Here is a 14,950-nt window from a genome sequence, read left to right on the forward strand (position 1 = left end):
TATTTTCCAGTGCACCTTGGGATATTTTGTCTGTAGAAAGCGCAAACTAAATGGCCTGAGGTGTCTTTTCTCTGCGTGTCTGCCATTGCCCTGAAAAGCATTGCTGGCAGGGATGTCTGTTCCCATCAAGTGTGAGGGCTGAGGTCTGTAAATCATTTTGCTTTCCTAGGCTACAACGAAAACTGTGGCACTGCCACCTAAGTCCGGCTGATAATGTGTGCTGCAATTTAGCCTCACGCTCTGAATGCAGCATGTCAAACATCAAATACATGAGTGCTGAATTCACACGGCTTTGTGGACTTAAAGCGTATCCTGATATTTTTTTCCCATGCACTTTACAGCATGATAAACCTCCATGATCCTCAGTACATGCTACATGCCTCACTCACTGATTTAATCTCTAGAATAATCCTCCACTAAAGCTCCTTTAGAATACAGCAGCAATACTCCAACTATTCTCTTATGCCCTGAACACTGGGTTTTGTTAAATATATATGTATATATATCAGTAGGCCAGAATCTCCCATTGCCTCTTCTGGGGAGAATCTGCAGGAGTTAAGGAGGGCTGCTGCAGAGCTGCCTTAGTGCTTCAAGCAGGACGTGCTCAGCCTTGCTGCTTCTCTTCTTCCTCTTGTCTCTCTTTACATGCTCTGTACTTGTCAAAGAAAACAAATGTTTGAGGTGCTGAGAGCATTGGTCACTGCCACAGCTGGGATAAATGGCTTTCCGGGCAGGATGGACACCTTCTGGGGATTTATTTTAGGGGTTGTTTTTCCTAGTGGAGAAAGGAATTTATTTCTTTTGACAGTAATCTCCCGAGGGACTCTTTCCTTTATTGATACTTCACTGTTGTCCTTTGAGTTAATAACCCTGCATTGCATAGTCTGTCACTCAGAAATGAAGTTGGGCTTCTGGTGTAGGGGAATGCCACGTATTAAATCTACAAGTTAGGGACAACAGCTGTGCCTTAACTTAGAGGAAGATTTGACTGCACAGAACCATTCAGATGAATATAAAAATAAGGCGGCAGCTTGATTTCACAGCAATACAATCTGAATGGACAGATTTTGTGTTTACACTTCATCCAGGTTATGTCATCGGCCAATTTAAAATACGCTTACAAGATACTTACAAGTATTGCTGTTGTTGCATATTTTTTGTTACATATGCCTGAACTGTACCCTGCTCTTGTAGCAGCTTTCTTGCAGAAGAAAATCATTTGTTTGAGAATATGGGGGATTGGTTTTGTTTCCCTTGGCACCTCACTTTGTAATATGCAATTAGAATACTAAGATTACCAGCCCATAGGATTTGAGCCAGGAGAGTCTGTTGCTTTTCTCAAAAGATTTGGATATATGAGAGTAAAGCTGTACTTTTATGATTTGATTCGGTATCATTAAAAGATAAATCCAGTGTATTTTGAGGGAGCAGTAGCTGCTCCAAACAGTATGGGTCTGCCCAAGGTCTTGTGGCAGAGCTTCAAGCCCTGTCTGCCTCTATGATCACCTCAGAGCTTTGAATGTCAGCATTTAGCTGACTTGAGTTCTTGCTTGGTATTATATGGAAACTAAACTTCTGGTTTGTATGAATGTTAATGAACATTCTTCCAGTTCTCTACACCTCACTGTTCTTTTCAGGTCTGTATTTCAGCTGAAGCTCTGCTGGCAGCATCTTCCTCTGTCCAGTTAGCACTGCGCTCTGTCTCACATAGTGTGTCAGGAAGGAACTCAGAAGGGTCATATGAAAGAAAAAGATTCTAGCAAAGAAAAACTGAACAGTGACTCTCTGTATATCATCTGCACGTTATAGCAACAGATGCTTCCATACAAGAATATCCTGGTTTGGATTCATCCAGCAGCAGGATGCTTAGCTGTTGAGATCTTTGGTATGGGAAGGTGGGGAATGGAAAGAGATCAGGCCTCTAATACACATTTGAGTTCTTTCTCTGCTGATCCTGTGTAGGTGCATTTGCCATCATTTTTCTCCATTCCACACTTAGAGCTTTTGTTTTGTTCCCTCAATCAGACAATTAAATAGCAGTTATTCTCTTCCTTGTTGGTAGCCTATGTGAGAGGCGTGTGTTGCTTGTGCTCTTGTCGCATCTGAGGTTCAGACCTTGGGACTACAAGATGTATTTCAGAGGCTTGTTTGGCTTGCAAAGGGTTGGTTTTGGTATGCAGCTGTGATTCTTGTCACTAAAGGAAATGCATGAAAAAGCACACAGAGTTACTGTAGTTGGCTGTGCAGCAGTGAGATCTGATGTTGTAAAATGCTGTACTTGTAAAACAGCATCCCCAGCTGTCTGGGGGTTTCATTATTCTGCTCTGTTTAAAAACGAATACAAATAATGCTAGTATAACCTTCATGACTATATAAAAAGCTGAGTCTTCTTCATATGTAGTATGAAATTAGGAAAGCAAACTCCAGCGTTAATTGTATAAGACTTCCGCATGCACTCCTGAACTTCAGAACATAGGTCATATTTTATGGTAAAAGTGCCATCTATTGGCACGTGACAATATTTAGTATCAGTAAAGTTGGTGTTCCTGTCTCAGAAACTGCTTCCTGGTAATGGATGCTGGGAACACAGCATGTGCTGCCTAGTCGATGCTCAGAGTGCACACAGAGCAGCCTCGGAGGAACATGCAGTGTGGGTGATGCTGCGAGTAACTGTAAGCACTGACATTCAGAAAGGCATTTGGAAATCCAGCATTGCCAGCAGGAGCAGACTTCTAAGGGAAATCTGTAAGAGCAGGCACAGGGTAGAGCATTTCCAGCAGCGTCTGCTTGGCTGTAACTAAACACAGGAGGAACTGAACAGAAGAAACTGAACACTTACATTTATCATTCTACATGAACATGCGTCATGTTTAAGGCTTTCGGAAAACAAGGTTAATTTAAATTTAATTTCACTTGGCATGATACTCCTGGAAGAAACCCTTTGCCATTTACTTTAGTTCTGAGAAAGCAACTTTAAGCACTGAAGGAGTGAATCACTGTTTAAGTAATAAATCACAGAGTGTATTTGAGGACAGAGATATATTTTATACAGTGAGTAACTTTTGTAGGTGGTGTGGGGTTTAGGTTGTTTGTTTCTTCGTCCTCCAACTGTCAGGCAGATGACCATTATGGCAGGAGAGAAGTTTGGAGAGCCAGAAAATAGAATCATAGAGTCATGGAATCCTTAGAGTTGGGAGGGACTCCTAAAAACCATCTAGTCAAACTCCCCTGCAGTCAACTACCAACCCTGTCTGTCCCCTTCTTTCCTGTCCCACCCACCTCTTTAGATACTGAAAGGCTCCCTCAGGTCCCCCCGCAGCCTTCCCTTCTCCATGCTGCACAGCCCCAGCTCTTGTAATGCTTTGGAAAGGCTGAGGATTGGGAACTCATAAATGTCCAGTTCTGTGTAGTAGATTAATGACATGTGAATTTACCAAAGGGAAAAACTGCTTTTAATCAACTGCTTCTTCAGCACTGCTGACTGGTATGCTGACTTTGGTGTGTTATCCATGCTTTCCATCAGTTTTGTTTTCATTTTGAATTTTGCTCTTTCGTTTAATAACAGAAACAAAGCATTTTCCTCTTCTCGTTATATTGGCATATAGGACCTAAATAAGAATCCTTTCTTAAATGGAAGCAATAATAGCAGCACTGTGGAATTAAATGCTTAATTCTGGGGGATAATCACAGGAAAGGTCAGATTTGTCATCTTTGCCTTATTATGTTTGTTTTATAAGCTCAAGCAATTGATAAAGAGCTTCTGTTTTTTTGACCAGTGCTGTACACTGGAACATGCAATCTGAACTGCACTGGAAGGCACTGTCCTTGTGTTGGCCTGTTGGCTTTGCAAAGCTACACATTCATGCCAAGTTTCAGATATTGTTTTGACTGCTTCACCCATCTCCTTCCAGAATGATGTCCCTTTTCTGACATGTGCCTTAGGTAGAGCTGTGTTTGGCTGTACATCATGTAAGGAAAGGAAAGGCTTCACCTGCTTTATCCCCTCTTACCTCTTTAAGGGTTCTTGCTCAGATTACTTGCTGCTAATCAGCAGTGATTTTCTTTTTATTATTGAGACTATTGAGATCATATTGCTGTATGTGTTAATATACATCTGTCTCTTAATTTTGCCATCTTCAGCTTTTACATGTATCTCCAGAGTATCTGAAAGATTATTTCTGTCCAATGATTTGCAAGTGGTAATGTGTCATTTTGAATGCACAGTTCAGAGTGCACACTTAGCATCTCAGACTGGTGATTTTGCTGAACTGCTGATCTTACCAATTTTGCTATTCTTATTTCTCTGTTGCAGCTCCCAGTAAACATCTTAAGTAATTAATTTAATGATTAGAGGAGCACTGACCAATGTGACCTTGCCAGAATGCTTTCTTCTTTTAAAGGAGATGATTAATTATGGCTTTGAAAGGAATTATTCCAAGAGGAATACTGTCTTCCTTGGAAGAGTTTTGTTGCTGTAGCATAAGGTTGCATCTGATGTGCTCAGATCTAATTCAGACCTGAAGCTGAATGTGCTGAAGTCTCTGCTAATAATGTACCTTACACCAATCTTCTGGGAAACTTAAAACTGCTGAATGTGAAGTCTGTGAATTTCATGATATTTGAAAACTTGTTGAGATACATCAATCAACAAGTTCAGCATCTAACGTTAATTCTAATTGGCCCGCAGTAATTTATTCTGCATCATTAGATTCTCAGGGAGCAGGTAGCTGATGGCAGGCAGCTCTCTTCCTATTACAGCACAAACAGTATTGATTGCATAAGGCTGTTAGACTTGTCTTTGACTTCTTAAATAGATCTCCTAAGAGTATTGCTGTCCACATTACAGGTTGAAATTTTGGTGCAGTCTCTTTTACTTTCATATATGACAGGTAGCGTAGGCTGACCATGCAGGGACTGTGGCTGCAGATGGAGGGAACACAGTCCAGTGTACCAGGAGGATGGAACTGCACTGTCCTTCTTCTCCTCTAGGTCTCTGTGCTCCAGCTTTTTTCACCCATCTGTTTGTAGATCTGGTCTTCTAAACAAGTGATTATCAATATTAGATACCAAAACCAATCAGTCTTGGACTATTACAGCAAAGTCTGCACGCACTCACAGAAATGTAAATATCCAATATCTGAGGGAATTTGATGGAAATACCTTATTTCCCTCTGTGAGGTCCCTCTAAACTGAATCTTTGCTATCCTGCACCTGACTTCAGTGGAGATGCTCTCATGTCTTGGTTCACTCAGAACAGAAAGATGGAATTATGCTTGGCCATGTCTGATATCTCTCCTGTAATTTGTTTGGAGCTGCTCTCTCAGATCTATTCCAGTTCACACCAAGGAAGGATCACCATGACCACTCAGAGCTGAGTTTTGCCTCCTTTGTTTGTGCAGCGTTGTGTGACCCAAAGATGTGCTCTACAAGAAGCCTGATCCCCAAGCTGTCGTGGCAATTGCAGTTAAATAACATAAATCCTTGATTTCCTGTTTTCCCTTTGGAAATATTTGCTAGCTTGATCTCAGGGATTTTCTTAGAACTGAGATTAGAGTACAAATAGGGGCAGAGGGATTTCTGAAAGGTGAAACATTTTGGCCAGTATTGTTAATGAGAAGCCCTAGTATGAAACCAGATCTGTTGCATGTTGCATGAAGGCTGGTCATTTGAAATACTGTCAGCGGAACAATCTTACTGCCTCTTGAGACTTACACTTGATAAATGCACAAGAGCAATCGAAAGCCTTCTCATGGCATTCATTTTTAATTACTTCTGTGATATAAGGTCATAGATATAAGCCACTTGTCAGCCTGGATAGCTTCGCAAAGATAAAGGCCAGATTTATGGCGTTATGCAGAATTCTGGGAAAGAAAGAAAGGTCACATTTTTCAAATTTAAGTGTTCAAAGTTAGTCTGTTAAATCTGTCTTCAGACACTTATATAAGAAACCTGCTTTTCAGAAGTGCCAGGCAGCAGCTCTTCATGCTGGCTTTGCTGCCCAGCGAGCCTGTATTCAATAAGCCATAGCTGTAGGGGATGGGCCTCATTTCAAGTTCTGCTCCCAAACAGTTTTATCTTAACCAAAGGTGGCTGCATCTAAACCATTATCAAAATAATTCGTCATTCTTTATCATTAAATTTATAACATAAACTAGTCCATTGTTAGGAAGTGCAGTGCCTCCTTCTTTCTGCTGTAAGTTGTGGCTGGAGTCAGAAGAAAGCTCTCTGCTTTTTGGCAGCTTTGCTTCCGAGCTCTTAAGTCTTCTGAGAGCGTACTGAGATGTAGAGACAGAAAAGTACAGAAATTCTGGAACTGTATTCAACTGGATGTTCTTATAGCATGTTCACATCCTTTCCTTTCTTCAAAAAGCAGTGTAGGAGCCTCTGATAGCTCGATTTTCTGATACAGTACTGTGAACTGTCTTAGGAAGTTGTTTTGGAGGTGAAGCCAATGTCACAGCTGGATCAATGTAATTAAATCAGACAAGGACAGTGTGAGACTCGGGAGCTAACATCAGCACCTGCATTAAGAAACTCCAAGTGCCTGGAGAGTAGATGCAGAAGTGGGTGGAATAATGCTTTCTGAGAGGGCATGGGAGGAATTTTTTCAGTGCAAGGTTCTCATCTGAGAACTGGTGATGATTTTCCATTTGCTGGCTATGTCTAACCAGTGCTAACTACATACGGCTGTGTTGAACAGCTAGAGCAGATACGCTCCTAAAAGCAAATATAAGCAGATGAATTCTTATTGAAAAGCCCTTTCAGATTCACATTTGTTAGGCCTTTCAGCTGCACTAACACTCCCTGATGTTGCTTTTGCCTTCAAGATTTGCTAAATTAGATGTTGTCCACAATAAATAACTATTGTACTCATTTCCTGGTTCATTTGCTCAAAATTCCTTGGTTGTTACTCATCCGGGCAAGAACACATAGGTATAGAGATAAGAACATGGTAGTTTCATCTTTGAAGTAGAACTGAAAGCTTGCTTGAGGTTACTGCTGATCTGAGTCGATTCTGACTGTACTATACTATGCAGCCTCAAATATATTTGAGGACAACACCAAGCTGGAACAGTAAATGACATCCCAGACTTCCCAACCAGCACATCTTACTGAGGATACAGTGAAGAGTGTGCCTGGATTGTAGAATGGATTTGTCTGTGAGTTTTGATGGCTACAGTTGATTTCATGCATAGATTGTGCTAAGGCTTAATGGATTAAACGGGAGCTGGCCCCCACCACATTCAGTTCAGATGTAAAGTAAATAGCATTTCCAATGACATCCGTCTGAAAAAAAATGAGTGCAAACAGGGCTGAATGGATGAGTAATCAGACCTGAGCCAATAAAAAACAAATAGAGTAGGAGGACATGCCTGCTTCTTTCCACATCAGTAGCTGTGACTGGAGCACGGCCAGTGAATGAGTTGTTTGTTCAGCAGAGGTGCTTTCCAACAAAGGAGCAGGCTTCGTTCAGAACCATAGGTTTATGTTATTTCCTATCCGTTTCTCCCATCATTTTCACAGTGTCACTATTACACTGCTCCTCCCATCCCTCCCACCTGTAATGCAGTTCACTGAGCGAAGTGTGCTGCACATGGGCTTGGTGGGCACAGAGGCTTTGCAGGCCCATGTACATGGTTTGTGGTGTTGGTTTCTTTCCCATTAGGAAGTTCATACTAATGGGTCGTCGTCTGCTCTTAGATAAATCCCTCCCCACAGTCCTTCCTTCTTCCTGCTAAAACAGCCCACAGCCATAAGCACAGCAATGTGAAAGAATCCCTCAGCACAGCAAAGAGCTGCAGAATGGCACTGTTGGGGCAGAAGTGGGATGACATCACTGATGGATTTTACTGAGGCAGCTGCACAGGGACCTGTGTAGATCAAGCAACTGATAAATGATGCACACCATTCGGAGCAGGGTGGGTGGGTGCTGCAGCTATGGCAAAGAGAGGGTGGAGGGCTGTCTTCACCTGTACAGGGGCTTCTGGGTATGTTTCCCACCTCACACACCCTTTATGTCTGCTCGGTGTGTTATATCTCCTGAGCTCCCCCTCCTCCAGCTGCAGCTCCCTGCGGGTGCACGTAACCACAGCCATCTCTGCTCAGTGAGGTGATGGGAATGATGTTGTTAGCTCTGAATTAATTTGCTCTGTGAGTGTAAATCAGGCTCCTACTGTTATTCCAGTGAATTATTTTAAATGTAAATGCCACGTAGAGACAAATGTCTGGATATGATGCTGGAAGAGCATACTTAAAGAGAGGTACTTCCAGTACACAGTTGTTGTTCCCTTTGTCATTAATATGCACTTCTGATAAACTCTGGGTGCTGTTGGCTTTTGAAGCTGGCTGCAGTCATCCCTTGTTTCCTGCCCTGGCCTCACCCCACAAGCTGCAGGCTGGCTGGCTTTGGGGGAAGCTGCCTGTGACCCATTTTCCATCAGTTCTGGGTTACTGCTGAGGGCTCTGAGCCAGACCATGGCAGGAGCTCCCCACCCGCAGGCAGCCACAGGGCTCAGTGCTGCTGAGCCATAACTCTGGGGGGCACAGAACTCTGGTACCAGGTGGGCTGTGCCTGGGGCCCAGCTGCTCTGGGGAAGCTGTGCTAGAGATATATCCTGTTTGTCCAGTGAGGGTAGGAATCTGCTTTGGTGGTACTGTTTTTGGGTTTCAGCTTTCTAGCTATTTACATCTTGTGGTCACTAATCCTTTGCACACAGAATGTATAAATCAGGTCCTTGCTTTCAGAGAGGAGCTAGGACCTCATTCCTCCATTTTGATCAAGCTTTATCTACCCACACTCCTCTCTAGGATGCTCTCCCTGCTCCATGTCCTTAAGGTGACTCCTTGTGCAGACACCTTACACTCTATTCAAATACATAAAAAGGGGGTTTTGCACACTCTCATCAGTTGGTATTGGAAGCATTATCCATCAGCTTTTGTGCTCCTGTACCATGAATTCTGAGCTTGCTCTTCGACTTACAATAGGAAAACACAGAGTTGTAATGCTTGCAGAGAAGGCTGTCATACTACAGTTTGTGACACCCCCTCCCTACGTTCCTCTGTATGGGGTTTGTTGCCATATTTAACAGAATCTAGCACGACAGCCGTATGAAATGTGGAGAAATCTGCTTGAGCTAATTGGATGTAACTCGGAGCTCAGTGTTATTTTTAACCAAGTGTTGCTCTCTGCTGTCTGATTGCCAGGGCCAGGTCAGATCCGTGGCTTCGGGAGGACACAGAAGCCAGCTGCGGCCGCGTCAGTGGATGGAGATGAGCATTTGGTGGGGAGGGGAAGTAGGGCACCCAGACCAACTCCTGCACAGTTTAATACTCGTCTGTCCTACTAGTACTGTGCAGCTGAGAAGCTGATAGACTGTTTTAGCCATTTCTGCTAACTTGTCTTCGAAGATTTTTGTAAAGTTCTTGCTTCTTTTCTACTTGACCTAGTTTATACTGTGCACGTTGAGTCATTACCTACATTGAAAGCCTTAGTTCTCCCACTTCCCTGATGGATTTCTAGTACAATGGGTCACCATTTCAGGCTGTTGTTTTATTTATTTGTTTGTAATCTTCTCTCCCATGTAAGCTGCCTTAGAGCAAATTCTGGTCTTCTTTCAGTTCTTCCCTGGAACATAGTCTTTGTGGGAAAACATATAATGACTATCTCGGGCCATTCTGCCTTAAAGGACTGAGAACTTCTTAGTGATTATGGACTTCATTTTTTGGTGGAGTATGTCCATGAGGACTTCTTATTTCTATAGGACAGAGTGGGAAAAGGAACTTGACTCCTTTCTGAGAGGCAGGTCTAATCTCAGCTATGTTATAAGCTGAGAGATCATAGCACAGCAAGAACTGAAATCAACACCATCTGATGAAAGCCACCTGCTAGGTACCATTAAGTTTCTTGTTGGGAACAAATGGGCATCATTTTCTAACTTGAGAGAAGCTAAAATGTTTTCCCAGATTAAGATAGATGATTATTCTGGCTGAAGGAGAAGCGGTTCATGCTTTCCTTGTCCTTCCTCTTTCTCTGCAATATTTCCTTCCTAACTGTCTTAAAAGATTTTTGTATCATTCTTGCTTGTTTTTCTGTTCAATCCAGAAAACTGCTTTCATTATAAGCTCATGTTCTCCTCTCTGTCCTGAGCTTCCGTTAGTTTTGGATGAGTTTCAGGTTTAGGTGCTGACTATCTTTGCTGTGCTGTATTTATTGAATTCACAATATAAACAATCAAATATTCAATTCAAAAGCAGCTCACAGACTAGTCATTTACAAGCTAAGTAACTGCACTGAACTGACTGATGGTACTGTGAGTTTACACCTCACTCCTACTGGACATATTTTTTGATGCAGCCTTAATGTGCAACACACAACTTCACATGTAATGAAAACATTTGCAAGGATGATGTTTGTAGGTCTTGCTACAAATGGAATGAAGTGAGAGCTCAAAAACCAGTCCAACCAATGCTTTGCCTGTCCAAGCTGTAGAAGATCAAGCTAGATGCTTTTATTTCACTTGTTCTGTGAATGTTTTAAGTATGACATGAAAGATAACTTTGACAGGAGTAATGATAGCAATGTCTGTATTTTCACTCCACTCAGTCCCTACAGAGAAGCCGTGTCAAGTCCATTAATCTCAACTCAAATTATTAATTACATTAGCTGTTGTCCTCTGCATCATGTGTGCCTTTGTGTTAGCTGCTTACTTCATGCATAGGAATCTTCTGTGAAGTCCACCTCTTTGTCATGGAAACCATTTTTCTACCAGTTGCTATTCCAGAAGAATGTGACTTCAAATAGGCAGGGATGGGATTAACCATCAGCTTGCTCTCTGCAGACTGCTGAGCCTCAGCTACCTGCAGCTTATTCCATGTTACTCCAAGCAGAAAAACCCTCCTGTGCTGCTGGTGCTGGAGGATACTTCTATAGCAAACGCTCCTTTAGGGAACAAAAGGGGTTCTCATACTGAATGGGTGGACGAATAGGAAGGTGAATGTTTTCCAAAGACTTAGAGTTTCCTTAGTCTAAATTGGCAGACACAGGCCTTTTACCTTGCCACTTTTATTTCTGTAAAATCACAGCTGTGTTCTTTGCCAGGAGCATGTCTAGTTCCCTTGTCTCCTTCTCCTCTATGCTGTTATTGCCACACTAACCCCTACCAAGCTCATGTTATTAGCGCAGCACTTCTGAGGACCTTGTGGTGTATAACTAATGACTCCTTTTTGCTGTTGCAGTGATCGCTGATGGGGCCCTGGACAAGACAGCTCTGACAGATGATGTGGGAAGCGAGGAGGACCTGTACGAGGACTTCCGCAGCTCCAACCACCGCTATGGCCACCCTGGGGGAGGCGGAGAGCAGCTCGCCATCAACGAGGTACTGTGCTGGCAGCTTCTGCTGGGCGGGGGGAGGAAAGATGTCAGTCCTTGGTTTGAACTGTGGGATGGATCCAGGACCATACTGGTCCTGGCAGAGAGGATGAGTCTTCAAATGTCACTCACAACTGGTTAATAGCGGGGTCTGAGCTTTCCTTGAAGGTGCTCTCCCTAGGAGTGGAGGACAATGGACAACATAATAATGGGATTAAAGATTTTCTTTTTTCCTGCAAAAGTATAATGGTTTTGTCTAATGCATTAGAACTGGCATCCTGTTAACAGAGTGCTTTTTCAGTGGGGTGAACTAATAAGCTTTTCCGTTGAAAGTGTGAAGCATATTCACTATATGAGCGATTTCTTACACTCACACATACATGCACGTTCTGCTTCCCCCCATACATTGGTAGCTTTACATGACCTTCAGTATATGAGAAGGTGAGGATAAAATATTTATTATGTTTTCTTGTGTCTAAGCTATAACTGAGATGATGTTGACTCAGGCTTTGTGCCTGTATGTTGGATATACACAGTGGTGGTGCTTCTGGGGTCTCTCAAAGCTACCAGTGAACTGCACAGTGAGGATAACAGCTTTTCTTCAAAATAACAACAGCAAATGTTCATTCCTGCTTCTTGTGATCAGAATTCATGACTACAGCTCTGGGATCTTAGGGTAAGGAAGGAACTTGCTGTATTTTCTTCCCCTGTGCAGCAATTGTCAAACCATGGCTGGAGCTTTTGATTTGACCTCAGCAGTTTTGACTGGCTTTGTCCTAAACAGATGTTCAGTAAGTTATTTATTTCTTAATTTCCTGTCCCCAGTGTGTTACACTGAAAGGAAATTCAACTTACCTGTGTATCGCCATTTGTTGAGTTACATTCTCTCTTGTTAACTTGATATGTTCTAGAGAGGCACCACAGAAGTCAGTCCCATAGTGTGCACTGAGATTGTCAGAGGAGAATTTGGCTTTCCTGCTATTCATGTTCTTGACTTGTCAACTCTTTTCATTATGGCTCATTAAGCGGAACATCCTCTGGACTTTGCTTTATTTTATTATTTTTCGAGGAGAATACAAAATATTTTACTTCTTTCCTTTTATTTGCACTTTATTTTTAAAGGAAATCTTCACAGCTCTTTAAAATCAGAACTATTATTTAACTTGGCAGCGGGTCTCTATAACCTTCATATATGTTGTGTTTTTCTCTTCATCGTTCTCTGTTATTGAGGACATTCGGTTTTCTTTCTTCTCTTATTAGTTCATTTTATTTGATTAAAATTCCATCATATAACTTCTAATAAGGAAAGCAAGTGAATGTGTCCAAAGCAGGTATCATTTATATCCTCTTTGAAGTATGTGTGGGTTTGTTGGCTGGTTGACTGGAAGAGAGGAGTTTATCTCTGGCACATTTCCTAGAAGCTTGAGCCTGTTCGGGGGCCAACAAAGCTGTAAGAACGGGCAGTACATTATTTACTTTGTCAACAGATTTCTATGGGTAATGAATCCATCACTTACCTTTGCTGAGCATTAGCACAGTGCTTCCCTATGCAATTACTTCCTGGAACCAAAGAGTGCAGTGACATATAAAATCTCTTGGAGGTGAAATACTAAATCTGTGAGGTGCGGATTTTACATGAAGAGAAATCTTAAGTGCTGGAACTAAAATATCTCCAATAGATGGGAATCAGAAAAGCATGAGCCTTCAGTTGGATTGCTGGGCCAGAATCTGGGTATAGATGAATCCTAACTATTTCCAGTACTAACACTAGGAGTGATGTAGAGTGAAGACACCGATGTGTCAATGCAGTCAAGTCAGCTGAGTAGTCTTGTCCTTGTTGCATTGTATCCCAAATTGCATTTTATTGGTCGTGGATAAGGAAACTATGGTGACCACAGTATTCTCAAAGCTCTCAGAAGGAGCAGCTTTCAAATAAACAGAGAAGGTTAAAATCCATTTTCCAGGCATTTGGCAGTACAAATGCTGCATTTAAAATCAATAAAATAAAGCAACCACTGAGCTGAAGTTCATTTTGGATCAAGAGCAAATGGTTATGGAACAAAAAAGAAGCCTTTCATAAAACTCGAATCATTTGTTGGCAGGAAGACAAGAGGAATAAAAGAGCTGGGAAGGTTGTACAGAGCCCACCTAGGAAGATCAGCGTGAGTCCATGCAGGAGCCAAGAAAAATCAGTCAAAAAGTAATAAAAAGGGTTTGGGATGGGAAAAGAGGCAAGGGAAGCAATTTTCTGGAGAGGTCTGTCTGATGCTCTTTCAGATGTAGATCTTCATGAGAAGAGATTTTTGTTTTTAGGTTGTCCTTGGTGCAGTTTACTTTGGTGGTTGCTCCAGGTAAAGTCTTCATCCTCGCATCGTTTTTCTTCTGCAGCTTAAGTTGGTAAAATGCGGCAAGAGAAAGTCTGTGTTCCAAATGCACCATGTTTCTGACTTTCCAGTACAGAATACTATGCACAGGGTAGGCACAGCGTCAAGCAGCATGAAATATGGTGGCCGTAGGCTGAAGCAGAGGAGTTGATGAATTAAGCATGTAAAAACCTGCCTGCTGAGCTCTGAAGTGATGCCAGAGATAATGAGGAAAAAAATGCTGCTTATCAAATAGTTGGCCTGTGCAAATGATCTTAGGTGTGTTTGTTCGGACATTGCTGATAGGCACCAAGAGTCTGTTCTGACCTGCTGCTGTGCAAGGGGCCCTTACAGCTATGGCCTTTGGAAATAATGCTGTTGCAATTCAGCACAGGTGAAGTATTTGCCTCCTTTCAGCCCTAACCAAGTAGTACTGTCTCCATCTTATGAAAGCAAAGCAATAAGCATTTGGAAAACAGTAGCAAGGCACCCTCTATTTTCCTTATCTCTTCTGACTCTACGTTTGATAAGCTTGGAATTTGGTATGTGAAGTCTTGTTCCTGAGGAAATGCAGGGACTGGCTGGATTCATCAGCTCAGGGTTTGATGATTTTATCTGAGATGTATAACATTGTTGCCTCGTGTTTTAAAATGAGGGTATTGCAATATGTTACATATGTTCATGTTTTACCAGTGCTTGTTGACAGGATGCAATTAAGCTGATTAGTCCAACATAGAGATTCCTGATTTAACAAAGTAATACATATAGAAAAGTGTTGAGGAAATGGAATAAACAAAAATAATCTCCCATTTACCAAAGGCAGCAAATGTTCTAACAAACAGTCCTGTCTTGTCTCTGTGGTTCTGTTCTGTGGTTCAGAAGCTGCAATGATGATTTAGTTGAGGAGCGTTGTAGGCAGCTCCTTGCTGTCGAGGAAAAAAATTAATGTTTTCCTTGATGGACATGAATCTTTACTGGATCTGAGTTTCTGGTCTTAAGTGCCTGAGGACCTTGTGTGTGTGAGAGCGTTCAGGGCAGAACTGGAGCAGAACTGCAGCAGGTTTTGATGCCCTATGAGTTTAGTTTTTACAGTCCTCAGATTTGAATCATCCTAGAAGGATGCTGAGGTGTTACAGCAGAAGGGGCTTTGCTCATGCACAAGGCAATGCCTGCCTTGAGGGAATAGTCTCTGCCTTCCAGGAGTAGAGCTGAGGAGGTG

The 14,950-nt window shown here is 42.2% G+C and overlaps 1 protein-coding gene across 6 annotated transcripts in view; it reads left to right on the forward strand.

The window, feature by feature from the left end:
- The window catches only part of ARHGEF4 (Rho guanine nucleotide exchange factor 4), a 168,555-nt gene that overhangs the window by 127,287 nt on the left and 26,318 nt on the right, over positions 1–14,950 (forward strand). For all 6 annotated transcript variants that reach the window (XR_014933504.1, XR_014933505.1, XM_032446671.2 and 3 more), the window contains one exon: positions 11,236–11,375. Coding sequence is in view for 4 of the 6 variants with exons in the window: in XM_032446671.2 (XP_032302562.2) it covers positions 11,236–11,375 (140 nt within the window). In the remaining 2 variants the exon portion in view is untranslated. The remainder of the gene's footprint in view (positions 1–11,235; positions 11,376–14,950) is intronic.

The sequence above is a fragment of the Coturnix japonica genome, chromosome 12, assembly GCF_054131305.1.
Source record: "Coturnix japonica strain WE chromosome 12, WE-NBRP24, whole genome shotgun sequence".
In the NCBI taxonomy this organism is placed as follows: Eukaryota; Metazoa; Chordata; class Aves; order Galliformes; family Phasianidae; genus Coturnix; species Coturnix japonica.